The 22847-nt window shown below is 40.3% G+C and overlaps 1 protein-coding gene across 4 annotated transcripts; it reads right to left on the reverse strand.

Moving 5' to 3' along the window:
• Nucleotides 1-3307: 3307 nt before the first annotated feature.
• TAC1 (tachykinin precursor 1) lies at nt 3308-11583 on the reverse strand. Of its 4 annotated transcripts, none has more exons than XM_024577229.3 (7): nt 11445-11583; nt 10915-11046; nt 9750-9849; nt 9214-9258; nt 8718-8741; nt 7126-7179; nt 3308-3919 (listed from the first exon to the last, which is right to left on the reverse strand). In XM_024577229.3, the coding sequence occupies exons 2-7, from the start codon at nt 11035-11037 to the stop codon at nt 3873-3875; spliced, it is 393 nt and encodes a 130-aa protein (XP_024432997.1). In that variant the 5' UTR covers nt 11038-11046; nt 11445-11583; the 3' UTR covers nt 3308-3872. The 4 variants fall into 4 exon arrangements, with proteins under 4 accessions (XP_024432997.1, XP_024432996.1, XP_045041199.1 ...); XM_024577228.3 differs by having other exon boundaries at nt 3308-3922; XM_045185264.2 differs by lacking the exon at nt 9214-9258.
• Nucleotides 11584-22847: the final 11264 nt, after the last annotated feature.

Below are 22847 nucleotides of genomic sequence, written 5' to 3' on the forward strand. Positions count from 1 at the left end.
ATTTCAGGTGTACGACACAGTGATTAGATAGCTCTATGCCTTGCGCCTCGCTTCCTCATCTTGCTCCTTCTGGTAGCGGGCGGGAGCAGTGATGCCTGAAGGTTCCAGCTCTGAGAACCACTGCCTCTGCTGGCTTCTCTGTGCCCTACCCAGTCTTTGCAAGTGGTGCCTTTATTAAATTCCCTTCAAATGACTCACTCTGAGTGTCATTTATTTTTGTCCTGGGCCCTGACTCAAAACCAAACGAAAAACCCAAAGCAATAAAGTATTCAGGTAACTTAATTATATAGATTGGTCTGTTTGCTGTTTTATAACAGAATAGAATATTGAAGAGAGAATATAGGTGATAAAAACTTATTCTCGGGAAAGGAAATGTGCCACAGAGGGAAAGTGACAGTAAACATTTCACGGGTACAGACTGAGCGCCGAAGAGTCTCTCCCTTTCTGGACTCCTGCTGTTGCCGGTTCCAGGCCGCAGGGAACGCAGGCATGAGTGGGGGCTCACCGGTGCAGGTCCTTCGGCCTCACTGAGGCATCCTGCTGCAGAGATTACAGAATTGCAGGGAGGGGAGGGGTGGGCAGGGGGCTGCACAGTGCACGAATGAACAGCAAAGGGCCACCCAATTTGTAATGACGCGCTAGATTTAATCTGTGTGGCAACGATTTAAAGACCACCCCCATGCTTCAGCTTCTTCGGTGTGCCCATATTTTTTAGTGGCAAAAATATCATGCTGGTTTTCTCGCTCACATTTTGGAGAGTAGCTTACAATGGCCAGGAACACTTGGTGGGTGCTGGAGACTGTGCTCCAAGCTTTACAGGCACCGTGGCCCACAGCCCCAGGCCCAGCTCCGCAGTGGACAGCACCCACCATGTATAGTAGTGTAGTGCATGATATTAGTGATGCAATGCTATCATTGCCCAATTTTATTGATGAAGAAAATAAGGCAGGAAGAAGTTAGAGACTCACCCATCATCACATCGTTAAGTAACAGAGCTGGGATGCAATCCTCCTGAGCAGTTCGACTCTGAACCCCACACTCTTATCCGTTACATCGTTTCTCTGTGTTATAATGTCTGTGCAGAATTATATATGCAAATATAATGCAGAAATACTGCCTTGTACCTAACAACACACCACAGATGTTGTTTCACATGACTAAATACACCATGTCAGTCAGTTATTTATTATTTATTTATTACTTATAAAATTGACTTTAGAGAGAAAGGGAGAGAGAGAGAAACATGAATCATTTGCCTCCCATACGTGACCTGACTGGGGATTGAACCAGCAACCTCAGTATGTGTCCTGATCAGGAATCAAACCTGTACTGCAACCTTTTGGTGTATGGGATGACACTCCAGCCAACTGAACCACCTGGCCAGGACACACTGTGTCATTTTAAATGATGACATAATATTTAGTTGTATCAGCATACCAGTTTGCTTAATCAATCTCATTGTTAGATATTAATTTACTTTGCTATATTCCCTTAATATTTTTTTTCTAAATTGACTCCTCTCATAGTATAATCTCTGACCCCAATAGTTCCTTGAGCTTCATATCCTCATCTGTAAAGTGGTGAAGATGATAATGCTACTTCCCTCGATGAGCGATTACCTGTGTACAGTCATGTGCTGCTTAATGATGGGGATATGTTCTGAGAAATGCATTATTGTGTGATTTTGTTGTTGTTCGAACATTATAGGGTGCACTTATGCAAACCGAGAGAGCATACCCTCCTGCACACCTGGGCTGTATGGTAGAGCCTGTTGCTCCTAGGGTGCAAGCCTGCACATAGCATGTTAGTGGGCAAAGCTCCATGAGTTAGATTAAGTGCAAAGGAAAATGAACCAATCAACAGATGTGGTAAACACAGGAAGTGTGAGGCTGCTGCTGGCATAACACAGCATAATGTTTTACGGCAAATCTTTTTTTATAAGTAGAAATAGTACACTCTAAAGTAAGGATAAAAAGTATAGCATAGAAAATATATAAACCAGTAACATAGTTGTCTCTTAGCATTATCAAGATCACGTACTGTACGTAACTGTACGCGCTGTACTTTTATACAACTGACAGTGTGGCTTGCTTACACCAGCACCACAGACACGCGAGTGATACTGTGCAGTATGACGTTATGACAACTACGGTGTCTCTGGGTGATAGGGATCTTCTAGCTTCATTATAATTTTATGGGACCACCACGGTTTATGCAGCCTTTTGGTGACCAACACGTCATTATGCAGTGCATGACTATAAAATGATAGCTATTATTATTATAATTATTATATTTCACAGTTATTGTTGTTGTTAAATAGAGCATTTAACAATACCGGGGAGTGGGGCTTGAGATGACTGGTTTTGTCCATTTTGCTTATCCTAATATAATTTGTAGTATTTAAATGTACTATATAATAAGGAAAATCAGCTTGAGTTTCTTTTAAAAACCAGGTTATTCATTTAAAGGTAGGTTAAAGTATACTTTAGCTCTCCTGTTCCACAAATGGTTTTAACATTGATCAACAAAAGACACCCACCCAGGCTAAATTCATGAAGTTTTATTTCACCGAGCAATACTTGTGCTGAGTTGTTTTCACCGCTTGTCAATATTTTACATTCTCTACGCAATCAGAAAACGGTTCCAAGGACACTTATCAATCTTTCCCCTTAAATGCATGAGAGTCTCCCTGCAACTGCTCTGTACTTATTCCTGATGCATGTGTTTCTGCTGGAGAGTGTTACTGGTGTTAGCAAAGCACAGGAACCCTTAGAGATGCTGGGAAGGGGCTCTTGCCTTTGTTATGGGGAAGGTATCATATTATCAGCCCCCTATCTATCTGTATGAACTTCTGATGCCCTTTGCGACAGTTTCATTTGGTGTCTTAATTCTAGTGAAATTCACACAGTGGTGTGCTTGGGATCCATGCAGGGCTGAAGTGGTAGTGTGTGCTGATGTTTTATCCTACAAGGAAGTAATCGGTGAAATGCATCTTTAAAATGGATTATTGTCCTATTTGCAAAAGGGAATCACAGGCATGTGTAAACAGAATTTAGCTGTTAGTCTTTGGATTCCAAAACATAATTGTTTTCTCAATGAATGATCTCATGCCAATTGACTAATTCAGTAAAAAAATGTGTGCATGTGTGAGAGAGAAACTGAGATTACATTTTAGTCTTTTTCTTTAAGAGAAATTTAGTAGCTTTATGTTTCATTGTCAGCCAAAGCCGCTTTGAACATATTTCATCTACTAAAAGAAAGGTTGCAGACTTGACCTAAATGTTCATAAAAGAATAAGAGCCAATTCTCAAGATATTTTTTTCTTTTATTTAAAATGTCAACTATCACAACACATTGTACTATGAAATGAAGACCTTAGAATCACATTAAGGGTTTTTAAAACATCTCTATATAGTCACAAAACATAAAACATGCTGCAGGGATACAAATATAGTTTGATACCAAATCTCAGTACATTTTCACCATAAAAACTAATGGAGAAGCACAAGCCTGTCTGTGAGCTTCCTTCTCGTTAGCAGGAGCTGACGTGACTGCTTCCCAGAAACAAAAATGATTTCTTTCTTCAGAGGCTATATATTATTGACAGGTTTTTACAATTTCCTTGAACACTGTGCTTTGTTGAGAAATTACCACTGATTTCTATTTCTAAGGGAGTCATCATATCAGAATTATAACACACTTTTACAACACATATTGGCACAATATGAAAAATAGACACTTTGTGAGTTTTCATCTCAAAACAATGATTATTATTAAATAAATAATTACTCCTCATAGTGCATTTCTCATTTTTTTTACCTTTTGTTGGCCATTGACACAAATGAAGCTCAGTAAGTAACACACTAGGTAGTTTATTTACGTCTTCTTTCATAGTTCTGCATTGCACTCCTCTCATAAGCTGCTGAGAACAAAGAAGAGAGAATTCTTTAAGGGGATTCACTGAGGGAATAAAACAAAGTGCAAGGCACACATGACTTTCAAAACTCATAATGACTTTTTCCCTCCATTGAAATATTTCCCAGAGTTTTATTTGCACATCTTTCACTCTTGCCTCGGTCTCTGCCCTGATTGGAGGTGACCTAACCGCAGAATTCTTGGTAACTTTGCTCCTGTGTCCTGTACTGGATACCCCAAAAGCACATTTCCACAGTGTATTGCAATGTTGATTCTCAGCAGCATTCTCAAGCAGTGGCAGACACCCCTGGTGATTTATAGAAAGGACAGTGCCCAAATTAGCTAGGAGTAGTCATAGGATGGAAACAGAATGTGGGACTTTTATTGTAGGACAGAGTCAACACACTTTTGGCCACGGGCCAAATCCAGCCCACTACCTTTTCTTGTAAATGACATTTTACTGGAGCATGGCCCCACCCATTCTTTTCCATATTGCATGGCTCACAAAGCCTAAAATGTTTACTATGTGGCTCTTTATAGAAAAAGTTTGCTGATTCCTGTGATAGGGGTAACTTATGGTATGACGGTCTCTGCCTGTCTTGTGGATGCCTCCTGATGCTCTTGACACTAAAACAGCCTCAGTCTATAGGCAGGACAGTTGGGTCATCGAAATACAACAGTTTCCCTTACCTCCTAGCACCCTAATGTCCTGTGAAAGGTTAACCACTGCTCCTGAAAGTACTTAACGCACACCTAGCAAGTTATTTAAGTGCACTGGCTACCTGAACTAAAAAAAAGACCAAAGATATGATATGATATGATATGATACACAGTTTCAAAGGGGTCTGTAACCACAAAAGGGTAAGATCAGACTGCTATTAGCAAAATACTCAAGTATACTTTTCATCATTTTAACTAACATTTTATATACTAAGATTTACATCATAGTGAACTACTGTGCTTTTGAAACTTCAGTATGCCCTGTATAAAATTTTAAATTTAAATAGAAACAGGAGACAGAACTGTGAAAGATATGTAGAAACCATGGGTTTCTTTTCCCAGTGTTCCCAGTGGGAAGGATTTGTTGAGAGAGAAGGTAGGTCACGTTTCCTGTGTCATCACTTCCCCTTCAACACGGAGCAGAGGCTCTTCAGCATCCAACTGTCCCGTAGGTGAGGTCAACAATAAGCTGCTTGTTTTGTCAATCACAAATGCATTTCTGGGGTAGGAGAGTCTGAGCCCAAACCCCCGAGCCCGGGCAGTTCTGAAGGAAGCGAACAGTTCATTGCTCACCCTGGCTTGTTCATTTGAGGAGGAGGGTGACTAGCACAAGTTCACGTTAGGTAACGCGCTTCCGTCCCTCAGAGAAGTGAGGTGCATGCTAATGCGAACTAAACGAAGGTACATCAGAGATTTAGCTGGAACATCGTGTCCTCTTAACTAGAAGCAGAATTTCTCACTGGGTCCTTGAACCCTCCGAAACCCTATGTAAACTTTTGTGTGTATGAATGAGGAGAGGAGGGTTTTTGTGGGAAGGGGGTTTATAGATTTTTCTAGATGGTCGAAGGTGTTTGTGACCTCAAAAGGATAAGGACCAGATGGCTGTAGAAGATGATAATAACTTTGCCCTGAGTATATGAATAGATCTCTGATTGAGTATGGATGACATTTTGCCCATTTTTTCCTTTTATATTTCTTTACTAAAATAGAGGAACGAAGATTTAGTCATTAATCAATTCTGATTCTATTCTACTTACTATACATTACTACTTTAAGTATTTTTAATGGCATTGACTCTGTTCTGAATTGTACAGTATCTATATTATTTGTAAAGTTGAGCAAGTTCTGAGACACACCAATTCTAGAAATGGAGAGGTGAAGACTAATGCAATCATCAAGAAAACCAGAGCTATATAAGGGCTAGTACACACTTCTGATACGAATAAAGCCTGAGTGGTTTAAATTTATATTCCATTTCCAAAAGCCAGGTGATAATACATATCAATAAAGCAATTTTAAGTCTTTGATTAGATAGACTCGTAATGTCTTTAAAATTTAAACTTGAGTAGCCCCCAAATTACTGGGGCTACTCAAGCCCCAGTAATACAAATATAGTAGTCTAAATTTGCAGGGTAGAGAACCAATGTAAATACTAGCAGACATCATTTTTACATGATTTTCCAGATAATTGAGAATTAAACCAGCATATCTTTGTTACATATTTCCTAGAAATTTGAAATATTTTAGATGGACAAGACAGGTGCTAATTACTTTCTAATTAATTATATGATTAGTATTTTACTTCCATTTTTACTCAACATAAAATGAAGAGAATTTGAATAGTTTTCCCAAGGAAACTAAACTAGGGACTGTGTAGGCCTGAATGTGCTTACAACAAGTCAGTCTCTGTGAAAACGACATAGGGGCTATTTAACCTTGAAAATACTACGATGAATGAGTTTTCAGATATAAGTATGCAGCATTTACATAGGAAATAGAAACGAAAGAGAAGAGAGGAAACACGCGGCCTTAATACCGAGTGAAAGAGTTGTTCAGAATTAACATGGGCTGTGAGGAGAATGGTGGCGTCCATTCTCTCTAAAGACTGTGTAGCCAGGACTGATTATCTCTCTGCAGGGTGATGTCATTGTGTTCTTTTTTGAAGGCACTGGGATGGACTATACTATTCTTGAACATCCATCAGGATGTTTTAGAGTTCGAGCTTCTATCACTTGATGAAGAACAAGTAATTTGTATAAATGAGTTAATTTTGTTTTGTTTATTTCTTTATTTTTGTTTTGGGAAACTGCCAGATGTAATGTCTTACAAGACTTTCAAATTTCCTTGGTAACAAGTGGGAATCAGTCTTATTTCCTGCATCTCCCACACCCTCAGTTCAGTAAGGCTAAATGTGGTTTATTTTAAGGGAAAGAGTGTGAGACTAGCCCAAAGGTTCAGGTTAGGTAATGACTCAGTGGGGCAGACACTGGTAAGGCTGGCCGTTTAGAGAGATTGTTACTGTGGTGATATTGGCTTAATCAGCTCTAAATCCATTCTTGGATTTATTTATTGCAGTTAGACTGTCTTCACCATAAATACTTATTTTAAATTCATTATTCCTTTTTAATACTTTGGAACTATGCGTTAGAAAGAAAATAATACAAGTAAATTTAAGATACTATCTATTTTCAGTCATGATTTTATACATACCAGAATTAAAACTTCTTTTGCCCATTAATCCAACAAAGGAATCTGTTTTATGCCCTGGAAAAATACATTTATGGGTATTTTAATATGTATATCATTGAGGAAATAAAGTGTTATAGCTAGTACCAAAAACACCCACGCTTCCAAATATATGTGCGTAAAATAAATATATATCTACTTCAGGTGTTGGTGAGTCAGAAGAAATGAGGATTCTTAATAAGTCTTATAAACGATACTAAAACAGTACAATGAAAGCACTTCTCTCAATTCTGTATCTAAATATTCCCTTTATTCATATTATATTTATCTGTTTATATATATATATGTGTATATATATATATATAAAGTTTTAAATATTGCTGCTGTTGAAGCTAGCTGTGACTTCTAGGAAGTCAGTGGCACATTGTGTGACAGAGAGCTCTCCAAGCTTACTTCCTTTTGTTAATGGATATGCTTTATTTCTCAGGAGCTGATCCTTAGTGAAGTCAGATCCCTACCTCTGATAATTATAAACTTCTAAACGGTCACTCTTTCTGTTTTATTGGATTTTAAATATTTCTTTTGGAAAATGTGTCAGCTTTGATATTAATGGAGTGCATTTATTTTCATTACTAGAATTTTTCTATATATAATTCCCCTGAAAGTCAACTCCTTACGAAGTAAATAACAAATGACTTATTCAGTTTCAAAGATGAAGCCTCTGGGAAAGAGTACATTGAGTGTAGTGGGAGGACGTCTCCTGTTTGCACTGCATTCCTTGGAAGTAGGGCTGCTTCCGCACTGCGGCCTGCTCGGCCACCCAGCGCGCCGAAAACCCAAGTCAGGGAGGGTGCACAGCACAGTTATGATGGCCCCCGGGGCTGCCTGTCAGCTCTGGTTCCATTAACGGGGAGACTGGGGTCTAATGACTGTCAAGTGTCACAGTTCTGCCGTCTTCACTGCCCTGAGAAATGTCTCACTGTGCTTCGATAGACTGAGGTTTCCCACTCAGTTATGGAATAAAAACTGCAATTCCCTCTTTACCTTCAGTGGGGATCACCTACTCAGACACCCGCTGGAAACTCTCCGCTGCCCCGTTATCTAATAAGGGATGTCACTACGGCATCCGCACACTCAACGTGATTAGAAGATACCTGTAAATATTTGCAGTTTTTGTTTGGTTTGGTTTTGCAGTGAAAGTGGTGGTTGTGGGGTGTCAGGGGGGAATGTGTGAGGGATTTTTACCCCTGGGATTGGAATTCTTACCTACAGTAACAATTTATAATAGTTAAAAGGTATTTTTTAGCAGCTTAATACAATAACAAATGTTTATTGTCTTACAGTTTCTGTGGGTCAGAAATTCAGCAGCAGTTTAGCTGGTAGTTAAAGGATTTTTAACATAATGTATCATTTTGGAAAGTATGATATATCTAAATCACAAAGCTCTAAACAATCATGTTCTGGATGTAAATATAATATGTGTCTCCACCATTCTTATATCGTCTTAATTAAACATAGTAAGCCCTAAGTTATAAAATAGAGCAGGTGTTATATAAATTGGAGCCCAATCTCATAACATTTGTATTTGATAAATGTCAAAATAATTTTGCACTTACTTTTATGAGAGATCAGGCCATGTCCTAGAAGAAAGGGGGAAAAAAAAGCAAACACAATAATTTGTTTTAAAGATGCTACATTGTAACTTTTAAGTACAAAATAAATTAAATTTTAAAATATGTAACATTTCCCATTCACAAACTCTCCTGAGGAATATAGCAAACCGTAAACACTAATAAAATTATTGATAATAAAACAAAATATGTTAACAAAGGAAAAATATTTTAAGTGCTTGCTGTGGGTCACAGATGCAAATCCAGGACTGTGAGACTCCTGAGGCCTGTTGACAACTGTTAGGCAAGGCCCCCTGTGTTTTCCTATAAGAAGCTCGTATTCAAGGAGGGCCACCCATCCATGCTCGGGAATGAGACACACAAGTCCATCTGGTCATTAAACAGACATCTTCATGAATCTGTATTTCAGCCCACTAATGCATTTTTTCACTTCCCTACATAAGCATTCACAATAGTAAAATATTTATTAAAAAATGTTTACCATAAAGAGCCTTTAACAGGGCCACTTGTTTTTCAGGTGAGGAACCTGACGAGAAACAAGTGACATTAACAATTTACAGGTTCCACGGATAGTACCACGCATTTAAAGAAACTGATATTTCTACCGGAGACAAGGGGCAGCAAAGCCTATTCTAACCCTAGTGGTTTATAATCAGCTTCCACATGCACTGATAACATTCTGAGTACCACCCCGTGGAGGCCCGTGCCTTCTGCTTTGTCACTGGATCTTTGGTCAAGGGAGCTAAGGTTGGTTCCCGTTCTTGGTGGTTTGGGCCTAACACTGCGAGGCGCGCGGGACGGATGCCTCCCTCCCTGCGCGGGCACGTGCCTGTGTAAGTGGGGTGCAGGCTAGAGAGTGCAAGGGGAGGGGGGGCGGGGAGTGAGGAGTGGGGGTGGTTACCACACGTGTTAGGCTAGAAATCTCTACTCCAGGAGCAAGAGCAGATCTGGGTGCTCTGAGAATAAGCAAGCAGACCGGGCGGGTTGCCCGGAGGGAGGGATGGCTGTTCATCTCACCAGCATCCCGTTTGCCCATTAAGCCGTAGAACTGCCGATGAGGCTTGAGGCTCCGGGAGATTCTCAGCAGAAGAGGGTCAAAGGGCTCGGGCAGCTCCTCCTGGGGGCAGACGTACAGACAGACCGTGATGTAGCAATCTGCGCGAGGCTCCCAGGAGCGCGAGTCATTCCGCTGCTGAGCTCCATCCCCGGGCTCAACTCGGCGGCCCTGGGTGGAACCCGCGGTGGGACGCGCGCTGCGCTCCGCTCCGCTCCGAAGCCGAGGCTAGAGGTGGCCGGGCTCCCCCAGCGCAGGGCTGAGTGGGGTCCTTGGCAGGGCGCTCCCTGCCTCCGCCCCTCTCCGCGGAACTCGCGTCGAGCGCCACCGCCTCCCCGAGGCCCCTGCCAGTTAGCAGGAGGCACAAAGTCCTGTAGCCCTACACGCTTTCGACTCTGCCCCTAGCCTGGGGACCCCCACTCATCTGCCTCTTCGCCACCTGACTTCGTCTCGACTGTGGTGCGGGCTTCGGAGACGCCTTGCCACCCTAAATGCACACAGGTGTGTGTCGAGGGTGAGAAAGTGTGACACCACTTGCGGCGACCTGCATGGCGCGACTTTCGCTGTTCCTGCGGGGCACGCTCACTTGCACCAATAGCCCACGAGTCAGACAGAAGAAAACTTGCCGCTATATTCGCAGGTCCGTAAAATAATTGTCACCACAGGAAGTCAGCTTCGCACCCACCTCCGTCCCTCTAAGCCCACAGCAGCTCGCCCTTGCCCCCGCTTCTGCCTGCGCCCGGCGCGCCCTCCTCTCCTCCTCTCCAGCATTTCCAAACGTCGGACCTCGAAGCTGGCCTGGAGTCCCCGAAATCCCCCTTACCTGGGGATGAAACCCTGTGAAGTTTCCAGCCCTGTGAGGACCCCGGGCTCATCAAGGAAGGCATTGTCGCTCCAGTGAGTTCCCGAGACCCGCCCGTGCAGCTTTCGGGAGGACACTTACATGGTGGGCATCTCGCGGGACTCAGAGGGTGGCGTCGCCTTACCATTGCCCCCCGCACGCCTCCACTGCCACTGGTCCCACTGGCCGCGACTGCCCGCCAGGCTAACGAGGGTCCACCGCGGTGGAAAGTGGCAGCTCCCCAGCTCGGGAGGAACGGCGAGGGCCAGCTCGGGACCTGGACTCACTTTGATCTGGTCGCTGTCGGACCAGTCGGACCAATAATTCAGATCATCGTTGGCTTCGATTTCTTCTGCAAACAGTTGAGTGGAGACGAGAAAAAAGACTGCCAAGGCCACGAGGGTTTTCATGCTGGGTTTCTGGGAGGAGTAGGGAGGAGAGACTGAGGAGGGAAAAATTACACACATTCGGGGCGGCTGTCCAGGAGCTGGGGCAGCGACTTTGGTCCCACAACGGAATTAGGGGCTGATTGAGGAAAGGGGCCCTTCAGGAAAGAGAATCATACCCCAGAGCTGCTCAAATCCCCTTTTTCCCGGAGACCAACTCCACCGGCCCGCAACCCACCAACCAACACACACCTCCACGCCTGGAGGCTCTGCAGGTGGGAGACAGAGAGGGACTTTGGCAGCTGGATTACTCGTCTCCCTGTTGTCCCCCCACTGTCCCTCGCCCCAGCGGGCCCATCCAGCGCGGCTAGCCGCCACCTGGGTGCTCTGGGCGGCGCGGAAAGCCCCCCTGGCAGGGCGCAGACACTTACTGCGGCGGACAGGCCCGCAGGGTTCCTCTGGCTGCTCCGAGCGCACGCCCTGCGCTCCGCACTGGCGGTCGCCCTGCGGTAGAGGAGAAGGTCGCAGCGCGCGCTCTGCCTGTTTGGTGCCGCGCGGTATTTATACCAGGCTCCACGAGCCTGGAGACCCACGTGACACGCTCCCCCACGCGACTTTCTGCTCAATATTTAATTAGCCGCCTCCTCTCCTTTCGCTTGCGTCTGATTGAGAGTTTCCGAGACGGTAACCCGTCGGTGCCCATAATATGTGGACCCAATTGGGTTCGAAATGACGCAATTTTAGGAAAATCAAGATCTCGCCATCCAATCCCCAGCGGCCGGTCTTCTTCCGTCTGCAGATCTGAGGCCCCCTCCCCTTGCCTTCTTCCTATTCCCATCAGATCAGAGTTCCATGACACCTGAGATTACGCATCAAAACTGAGCAAAATGACTCATTCCTCGGACTTCGGCAACTTTTCCGTCTTTTGGAACGTCAGGATAAGTTGCACTTTTTAGGATGGCCACAGAACTTCAGGTATTAAAAGGTCGGCAGTCGTACTAAGAAAGGCACACTTCAGATGTCAGGGGCATTGTTTTTTCCATTTCCATCTGCAGTGTTTTACGTGTTTCTGAGATAAAACAGCCTTGCAAGAGCAGGGGCGTCCTACTCTCACATCAGCTAGAGTACCTGCCGTTCTTCAGCGTTTCAAAAGGACTTTTAGTCTCATAGTACTTCGGACGATGGAAGCAGATTTATTTTACATTTTTGAGAAAGGAGAATTTGAACGCGACATGCACGCAGAATGTGTCAGTGCCGTTCTAGGATATTCTAGGATATCTTTTGTTCCGAGATAGTTAAGTCCTCTTTCCTGACACATCTAGGAGCAGGGTTTGGAAGAAGATGTGCTTGCGCTTCTCTGCTGCCCTTTCTTGCTAAGACTCAGAGACCAGCAAAATGGTACAAGATTTTTACCGGGTATCACTGAAGGACTCTACACAGATCACTCGAAGATTTCGTATATGATAATAAATGTAGTGAGGATGCCCAATGGGTGGTCATGGGCAATAGGAAACTGTTAGCCTACTAACATCTGTACAGAAATCACAGCTTTCCGTGAAGCCCTGGTTAGCCTTGCAGACACAGTTCTTTCATCTTTAAGTGAATTAAATTCCTTGGGTGGAGTTGTTTTCTCCTCTTAGTATTATATTTTTCAGTTAATTCTGATGTTTTTGGTGTAATGCATAAAAGAAATAATTTGCAACTTATATAAAATAAGCCAGTAATTTTTTTCCTCTAGTAGTTGTTCTTTTAAAAATAACCCTGCATTTTAAAAGTCCCATGTATCTATCTCATTTTTTAGGCCTAGCTTTACAATGCAAGGCATTCTAATTTTTGTTTTTATAACTTTTTATATGGGAAATTATAAACATACAAAACTAGAATCCTTCACTTGAAACAGTTTGCAAGTTTCACCTATAAACGCTTCATATTTCCCCGCACTCATATCATTTTGAAGAAAATACCAGACATCATTTTAACTACATAGTTCAGCATGTCCCTATGAGTGATAAGGATTTCTTTAAAGAATAGAAAAAGAACCATGACATCTTTTCACCTAAAGCAAGATAAAGTAATTCTTTACAACATTAAATATCCAGTCGATTGTTCAGATATTCCTATTGTTTTATAAACCCCTACCCCACACAGTTTACTAGTTGAAATCAAAATTCTAATGAAGCTCATGCCCTGCACTTGGTTCATTTATCTGGAAAACCTCCCCCAGTCTTCAGTTCTCCTCTGTCCCACCCTCCCTCCGTAGCCCCCTTGCAGTATATGAATGAAACTAATCAGTAAAGTGTACTACATTCCAGAGTCTGGTGATTGCCTCCTTATGGTTTCTTTTAACTTGTTCTTCTCTCCTGTTTCCTGTTAGTTGGTAGTTGTATGTGGAACATGGGAAGCTTCATCCCACGTGAGTTCAGTTTTTCTGACAAGGCTACTTTACATGTGTTGTTAGGAAGCACATGATATCTGGTTGTTGATCTATTGATGACCATTAATTAATTCATTAGTACTTTCAAAATAGTGTTTGTATTTTGTCATGCATTATTTTTGTTAGCTGGACTATTTCTTCTATATAAAAATTTTTCTCAACTATTTAACTCCTTCATGACATGGCAGATATAAGAAAGATGGGGTAAGTGCTTGATTACTTCCCTTTATTAATTTTAAAAAGAAGTTGGTGAGTTAACACATTCAAATATATTCTTTTTTCCCAAATATTTTAGGATTATTATGACCTCATGGATTTAAACACATTTAAAGTATTTCAGTCCATCAAAGAAAGAAAGAAGCAGATCCTCTAACTGATGCTCAAATTATCCCATTTTTTTGGCTAGCAGATGACATTTCAAATGGGCTTCTCAGACTTTGATATACCTCAAGTAGGCTTTAGTGGTTTTCGGCAGGGCAAGCTATTCCAGGTTTAACCTGTGTATTATCCACCTCAGTCCTGCAGTTTGCATTCAAGGGACTCTCATTTCATTTGAATTAAAAATGATAATTAGAGCCCTGGCTGGTGCGGCTCAGTGGATTGAGTGCCAGCCTGCAACTAAAGGGTCGCCAGTTCAATTCCCAGTCTAGGCCACATGCCTGGTTTGCGGGGTCAGGTCCCCAGTTGGGGGCACATGTTCTCTCCCTCTCTTCCTCCCTCCGTTTCTCTAAAAATACATAAATAAAATCTTTTAAAAATGATAATTAGAGATTATAATCTGGGCATTGTGGGTGCACATTACTGCTGAGTTCTTTATTGTTTCAAGGCCAATGAATAGAGTTGAAAATCTGTGTGTGTGTGTATAAAATTATGAATGTATACTGACACTTTCTATTCAAATCTGGACCCTATAGAGTCTTTCCTTGACCTCTTCTGTTTTGCATCTTCTCTAACATGCCAAAAAATTCCACTTCCCAGTGACATTAACATGATATTCACTTGCTTTATCCCAATATGTAATGCCAACATGGCCAACTATATGATTACTAGAAACAGAATTTTTATTTGCAATTTTTTGTCTTTAAGATATATCACATGAGCTAGGTATGTTTGATCAATTTACTGTGTTTGAAGTCATTTTAAAAGTTCTGTGTCGTTATGCTACCAACTCTCATACACATAGTTTTATTTCCTTATTTTGCTCTTGAGTTTCAGGGATTGTTTTTAAATTTAATTTCATTTTTAACTTATGTAAAATCCATGGTTCCAAACTCAAGTATTCAAAACATAAGGCAGTCAAAGACGTGCAGCTTTACTTCCTGTCCCTCCAACCTCTTCCCTCTAGAAGCCACTTCTGTTTAGGTTTTTAGTTTATCCTTCTGTGATTATTGTTATCGTTGTTGTTCTTACTTTAACATAAGCAAACATGTATTCATATCCCTGTGCACCCGGTAAAATTCCATACTTAAAGTGGGGAATTTTAGAGTATTTACTTATTTTTGTTTCTCAGTTGTTGATGTGGTGTATGAGGTAACAATAAATATAGCCCTTTCACAGTTTCTTCCCTGTTAGCTCAATGTAAGTAGGTGTGTAACTCCGTACAAATGCCATATGTTGCAAATGTTCCACAGTACATAACACAAAAGCTGTTTCATGGGATTGAGTAATAAATAATAATGAGATAAAATTGATTAAAGAATACCTTTCCCACTTTTCCCATCCCATTTGTTAATTGCTGACTCAGTGTTCTTAGTAATATCATGCAGTTACTGTCACGTTCTCCTTGACCATTGCAGGGGTTGGGACATTTATATTCGTTATTTGTTTTCTTTGGGATATTTGTACTTTTTATTTGTAGTTTATTTGTTTTAATTTGGGATATTTATAGTCTTTTATTTATTTTCCAGAGCATCAAATTTATGAAACAATACATTTTAATAAAATATATGTATAAGAAATAAAATAGTAAAAAGTAAGTAGTTAATAAATCATTTTTATGTTTGTAAATTTAAAAACTATAGAAAAGTACAAAGAAAAAATTAGTATTATCCATTTTCTCATAACCCGGCATGAGCCACTGTTAATATCTTGATATACAAGTACTGCTTACAATTTTTAAAGGCAAAATAGTCATCTGATTGTTGTAAAATAAGATACACTCTTTATAAAAGACAAAGCAATGAAGAAAAGTACAATAATGTATTTTTTAGAAAATTACCCCAAACTCAGAAATTGCCACCCTTAGCATTAAAAGAATATCATTGTGAATATCTTTCTATCATATTATATGGTTATAAAAGTAGAGTGGTAGGCAGGGAAATAAAAGTTATAAAAATGGAATGAGACCCTCAAGAATATTTTTAATGAAAGATAGTTATTTATATTTTGTTTGACTTAAATAGAAGAAAATCACAAGTAAAAAATGTTTATTCACCACAAAGTATTGTTTTCCATAAAAGAACTCATTAATGTTGAACAAACAAATAAGGTTTAGGAATAAACATCAAGAGACTAGCAGGTAACATTTAAAAAAATCAATATTTAGATAATATCTATTTATTCCCTGGTTTGAAAGATGAGGACATTGGCACTCAAACTTTCTCCCATCTCCCCTTCCCCTGCCACCTCCTGTAGTTACGTGATTATTTTAACATTATTCAGGTTTATAATATTCACGTTTAGTTTTGCTGCCATACTTTCATTAGTTGTTTGCTCTTTATTTTAACAGACTCATTGTTCACTACGAGTTCTTTTAACCCAGCTCTGCCATTCCTGAGTTTCTTTTAACTTATTTTTTATATGGCTGGATGTCATTGTCAAGCAACTGTTTTTTCCTTGAGAAGAAATGAAGCGAATTGTGTTCCCTGAGTCCTTTCGTGGTAGTGAATGTCCCTTAGTGAGCTCTAAGCTCAAGTGACCTCTAGATTAGTTATGTTTTCAAATTAAATTCTGTGTTAATCAGGACATTATGGAAATTGTTCATTGTGGAATTGAATGTTATGGAGAATTCAAAGGTGGAGCAGTTTTTTTCTATGTTTGTATGTAATTTTCTTTTCCCCCTTGAGTACCTGAGGAATTCTTTCTTCTTTTTTTAATATTTTATTTATTTATTTATTTTTAGAGAGAGGGAAAGGGAGGGAAAAAGAGAATGAGAAAACCATCAACGAGATACATCAGTTGGTTGCCTCTCACAGTCCCCCAACCGGGGACCTGGCGTGCATCCCAGGCATGTGCCCTGACTGGGAATCAAACCTGCAATGTTCCGGTTTACAGGATGGCGCTCAGTGCACTGAGCCACATCAGCCAGGGCTCTTTATTCTTGACATTTAATGGTTTAATTAAGGGACATGCCTTACTGTTGATCGTCCACATAATTTTCTTGGAGTATCATGAACTGTTTTTGTTTTGCAGATTGTTCTCTTTCTTCATTTTAGGGAAGTTTTATTGTATTATGTCTTTAAATATATCTTTGGAGCAAAAATCCCACTTCAAGAATATTATGGTCTTTTTTTGGATCATATTTTCTAATATATACATACATATTTTAATCTGTATGCTATCTCATGTCTATAATATCCTTCCAAATTGCTCCAATTCTTTGCCCTTCCTGTCCACATTCACTTAGGTTACCTTAATTCTCTCCTCTTTCTGTCAGTAATTCATGTTGTCTTTTCTGTACCTTGCTGTTACTAATTTAGTTATTATTTCCAGAATCAGTTTGTATAATCCCCTATTTGTTTTCATAAACTAGTAATTTCCTTTTTATCTCATTAATTGCCCTATCAATTTATTGGTATGCTCTTATTTTATTGTATTTATGTTCTTGTTAAGATATTCTTAGTGTGAAGTAATTGAGAAATTTTCTTTTGTTTCCTGAGTTATGTTTTCTTCTAGCTCAGTGGTAAAATGGGTGAGTTTTGAGCAAGCATTGTCCATTTTAATACTGGCTTAGCCATTTGCCAGCCTTGTGACCTCAGATAAATTACTTAAGCACTCTCTGCCTTAATTTTCTAATCCGTCAAATAGGATAATAAATGATAATAAACAGTACTTACTTTGTAAAATTTCTGTGATGATTAAATGAGTAAATACATGTGAAATGTAAAGAAGAGTGCCTAGCACATGCAATAAACATTAACTATTATTCTAGGTAGCCACCTAGAATGTGTGTGTGTGTGTGTGTGTGTGCATGGTTAATTTTATATGTCAACTTGACTAGGCTGTTGTTCCATCAAACACCACTGTAGATATGGCTGTGATGGTAACTTTTAAGATGCAATTAATATTTAAATCAGTAGACTTTGGGTTAAGCCATTACTCTCCATTATATGGGTGGGCTTCAGCCAATCAGTTGAAGGTTTTGAATGAAAAAGACTAAGGTCCCGCGAGGAAGAAGGAACTCTGTCTCCAGACTGCCTTTGGACTCACGACTCAACTTCTTGCTGAATGTTCAGCCTGCCAGGCTGCCCTGTGGATTTCAGATCTGCCAGCCCCGCAATCCTGTGAGTCAATCCCTTAACCCTGAATTGATTCCTTAAAATCAATGTCTTTTCCACACACAATACACACATCCTATTGGTTCTGTTTCTCTGGAGAATCCTGATCAAGTGTGTAATAGATTTGAACAGTTTCTGGGCCCTTCTCTCCAACTGGAGGTGCCTCGGGTGGCTCTGGGCAGACAGAATGGGAGGACTACTTGGCTCTGTTCTTACAGTTTGAGGTTTTTTTCCCTGTGAAGAATTTTGCATTCCTTTCACTTTTCTTAGCCTCAGAGAGGGTGTGGGGACTTGGATGAGGTACGGTGCCGTCTGGACACCTAGATTTTGCTCGTAGTCCTGAGATGTGCAGTCCTGTTCCATGTCAATTGCTGGGTTGGCGGGTCTTTCCCTTTCTCGTGAGGTTGTCTCTCGGACTTTGATCTCTGTGATTTCTGTGTGGCCCTCCACTCCCCATAAAGTCAATTTTGTTGTTCTCTTTTCTAGCATTACTTTTTTCCTTGCATTTTGGAAGAAAATAATGATCCACCAACTCAGTTTTCTTCTCTCCATGTGAGGCATCATTGAGAATTCTCAGAACTTTGCCAATTTACCAGTAAAACTTTGGGAAGGTGAGGACAAGGAAAAGGATACAAGGGCCGTGAGGAGCCAGGCGGTGATGGGCCTTTGTGCTGTGTTCTAGAATTTTCCATTTCATTGTCTACAGGCTCTCAAAGATTATTGTATTAATTACGACTCTTGGTTTATTTGGGTACTGATTATAGATTTTCTTTTTTTCCCTGGAATTAAGCATTTTTCCATTTCATGAAAAAGAGCTACCACCACAGAAGCAAAGGCAGGGTTACAAGGTTCTGCACCATCTGAGGTAGGCTAGAGGGCATTTTGAGCAGCTCTGCCTAAAACCAGGTAGTGAAATCGTGGTTCGTCAGGGAATACCAGTGCCCTGTATCTGAGTGCACTTGCTGCCCTTTGTGTTTCCCGATGCTGCGTCTTCGGGAGTTTCGTGTTGTGTTGCTGCCCATTGTCCCGAAAGCCCCTTCTTATGGGAAACTCACTAATTCAAAAAGACACCTGCGCCCTGTGTTCGCTGAAGCGTTATTCACAACAGACAAGATATGGAAACAACTGTTGTTCACCAGTGGATGACTGGATAATGAAGATGTGGTACATATATACAATGCAATACTTCTCAGTCATAAAATAATGAAGTGTTATGGAAAACTAATTTTAGTTCCTGGTATAGTAAAGTCAGAAGTGGACACATTATTGAAACAAGGATACGATATTCCAATCCCCCAACCTTCTGCACATTAATTCCATAAGGAGAATTAGTTCAATAACTATTTATTTAATGTTTGTTATTTGCCAAGCAAATACGGCACTGGGAATACAGAGATGAATGAGTCAGCTTTTGCCCCAATACAATCACAAAAGTCGGGGAGGCAGGACATATAATAGCTGCTATCACAGAGGAGGGTACATTGTATTATGGGAGCTGGAATGAAATTTCCCTAGACGGGGTGGGGTGGAATGGAAGACATTCTTGGGAGAGGGATGGCTTAAGCAAAGGCAGGGAGGTAAGGATGTGCATCAGACATCTGTGGAGAAGCTGGAACCATGGAGGCAAATGCTGGAGGGGGCAGACATTGGGACCTCAAACCAGATGAAGTCGACTGACGACTCTTTTTTCAGTCTAAACATCAGCAAATTCTATTAGCCAGCCAAAATAACTTGCTCTGGAAGAAAAGCAAAGCTCACAGCTATTGTTTTTCACCTAGTCACTGGTGTTCTTGAATAAAAAAATTAGGAGTTTGATGGTTTTTTTAACTATTTACAGTAGTCGAGATGACAGTCTTTAAAATATTTTATTAAATGTGTTTTCCTTCCATTGCTTCTGGATGCAATTAAAGAATTCACATTGTATATATTTGCCAAAAGACTGAAAGTAATCTCCTTATTCCACATGACTGCAGTCCTAAAACAATAAGCCAGACTAATAAGTCTACTGAAAATACTCCTAATCAGATATCAGTTTGGTTAAACCGGATCCTTGAAGGTCAATAATTCAATTAAAATTAGGTACAGTCAGTTCAGTTGTCTTAGCAAAATGTCAAGTTTGTAACACGTCATAGGAACACCAGTTAAAAATCAGGAAATAAATCATTTAGACTAGATTAATGATGAGAATGTTCCAATTTAAATTCAATCTGGTACCCTAAGATAGGGAAGTATATATGTCAAGGTCAAACTGAGAAACCCAGTGGTGGAGCCATACCTCATTCATTTCTTTCTCTAGGCAGTAGTTTAATAGTTGATGTGTCAGGCAGTTGACTTTGAACTCTTTGCCAGCTCAAAGTACAGTCTACCCTGGACCCTTTCCTTCCTGATCACCCCAGGCCTGTGAACACTTTGCCATTTGGCATCAACAGCCCCTTGGTTGGCACAGCTCTTCTTTAATGTCTCTACTGGTAAATGGGTTATGAACTCAGACTCTCTCATTCCAGAGTCCATGGCCCTAGCTCTTATCCACCGTGTTGTCTGTATGGCTGAAGAGTCGATGTCATTAATGTGCTGAGAGTTTGGGTAGGAGATGCCTAAGGGAACTAACCACCTATTCCTGTTTCCTACTTATTTCAGAATCAACTCAAGTCATTGTAAAACTCATTATTTGGGTTTTCTTGTTCCCACTTTCTGTAAAGATACCATCACTGGTGTACGGTATAATGTCTTCAACTTTAATTGGGACTTTCAATATAAGATATAAGAGTTTTTAATTTAAGACATTCATTGCTCATGAGGATTATATATATTTTTATCAAATCACTATTAGAGTATATAGTTTATTGTGATCTTATTTTTCCTAATATAAAATACTCTGATATTTATTTCTTTTATAATTCAGTGTTTTCCCCCGGAACACTGATATATTTCCTCATATCAGATGGGAGCTATGTAATCCAACATTTTAACCTCTCCCTAGTTTTTATTTTATTTATCTTGGCTATCAAAGAACTCGGAACTAAGTTTTAGATTTCATTGGACTAACTTTCTAGTCTAGTTAATTATTCAACATTGTCCTTTAAAATTTGGCTCTTCTCATGTTTTAAGTTTAAAATTATATTATTTATATCATTTATTTATTATAAACAACCTAAATTATATGTATGTATAGCTCTCTCCAACCAAAATACCAACTAAGTTTATATTTCTTAGCATTTTTAATACTAATAACCCTGGACCAAGTCTTTATCATATCTTTATATATGGTTTTAATAATTTATTAACAGCTCTCCCTGATTTCTTACATCTCTCTCTCTGACTCACCCGGTGCAACACAGTTTATAGCACAGCTCTGGTTACAGTTTTCCGCTCCTCAAACCTCTTCAGTAATTTCCTATTTTTCACTAAAACAAGTACAATCTCCTTAGCTCATTACTTATTAAGTGTGATTTCCTCCCATTGCTTCTGCATGCTATTAAGGAATACACATTGTATATATTTGCCAAAAGATGGAAGATAACCTCCTTATTCAGCATGACTCTGCAGTCTTAAAGCAATAAGCCAGACTAATCATTTTTATTCCCTGATATGGGCTGAACCTAACTTTTTAGGCTTTTCTCTCCCTAGTCTTTGTCTTTGAAACTTACAATTTAGCCCAACTTCACTACCTGTGGTCAATCTCAATGGTCTGGCCAGAAACCTGAGTTAAAGTGAATTTTCCTCTCTCTTTCATCATTGTTCCCCCTTCATCTAATGCATTGTTAGGATCCTGGCTTTTAAATGTATCTGTGTATACCCACGTCTTCCCATTTTCACTGCCTCCATGTGAATCCGGGCCACGATATCATCTCCAGAACCACTTCAGTAGTCTTCCAATCCATTGTCCTCATAGAAATTCTAATGAGCCTTTAAAACACAAAGAGCACCGTGTTACTACTCTGCTCACAACTGTAAGGGGCTTAAATAAAGTCCAAACACCTACCCTGACCTTCAAAGCTGTGCATCATCTGGGCCCTGCTTACCTCTTCAAGCTCATTTTAGGCTTCTCTCCTCCTACTTACTCTCCTTTAGCCACAGCAGTGTCCCTTTGGTTCCTTGAGCACAGAAGTCCCTGTCCTGTTTTTGCCCAGATCATATTTCTGCCTAGAGTAGAAACTGGCAAACTACAATCATAGGCCAAATCTGGCCCACTGCTTGTTTTCTCAATAAAGCTTTATTGAAGCACCATCACGCACATTTGTTTAGGTATTGCCAGTGGCTGCTTTAACATGCCAATGGACCTGGTGAGTAGTCGCAACAGAAAACAAATGGCCAGCAGAACATGAAATATTTATCTTTGTTCCATTACAGAATCTTTTTTGACTTCTATGCTAGAGTATTTATCCCCTTGCTCTTTGGTCTTTTCTCACTGTTAGGTTCTCAAGTTAAATATCTCTAGAGTTGCAGAAAGGCTTTCCTGATCACCGTATCGAAGCAGGTTACCTCCTAAATTCCTGCCATTGGACCAAGCTTGCAATTCCCTTATATTCACACAAGGGTGCTTAAATGTTGCTTTACTGTGACTGTATCTTTTTTTTTTCTTTTATTGGAATATAAATTTCTTAAGGGTAGGGAACACTTTATATTCAGGTCACAAAATAATGCCTGATTGTGGTAGGTAAAAATTGTTAACTAAACAAATGAAGGAACATGTCCTACCTTTTCATCTCCATTTTTTAAAATCATTTTCCCTTCGCTTGGTGAATATGTTGAGATTTTTGAGCAGCCCCGTTACTCAGCTTATCTTGTACTGAGAATCCCCTCCCTGTGCATTGCCCCTGTGGGACCCTCTTTGTCATTTGAGTTTCATGAGTGGAATCACACAGTAGTCCTTAAGTCTTTATTTTTGGCTTGAGTTGTTGTGA

This window comes from Desmodus rotundus, chromosome 6 (genome assembly GCF_022682495.2).
Source record: "Desmodus rotundus isolate HL8 chromosome 6, HLdesRot8A.1, whole genome shotgun sequence".
In the NCBI taxonomy this organism is placed as follows: domain Eukaryota; kingdom Metazoa; phylum Chordata; class Mammalia; order Chiroptera; family Phyllostomidae; genus Desmodus; species Desmodus rotundus.

Excerpts from the sequence above, each read along its gene's own strand:
- TAC1 (XM_024577228.3), bottom strand. The coding sequence starts at position 11,037 with ATGAAAACCCTCGTGGCCTTGGCAGTCTTTTTTCTCGTCTCCACTCAA. Across the intron at positions 9,259-9,749 it reads AATGGGCAAACGGGATGCTG|GTTCCTCACCTGAAAAACAA; the intron begins GTGAGATGAACA and ends GTTTCTCGTCAG. Across the intron at positions 8,742-9,213 it reads CCTGTTAAAGGCTCTTTATG|GACATGGCCTGATCTCTCAT; the intron begins GTAAACATTTTT and ends CCTTTCTTCTAG.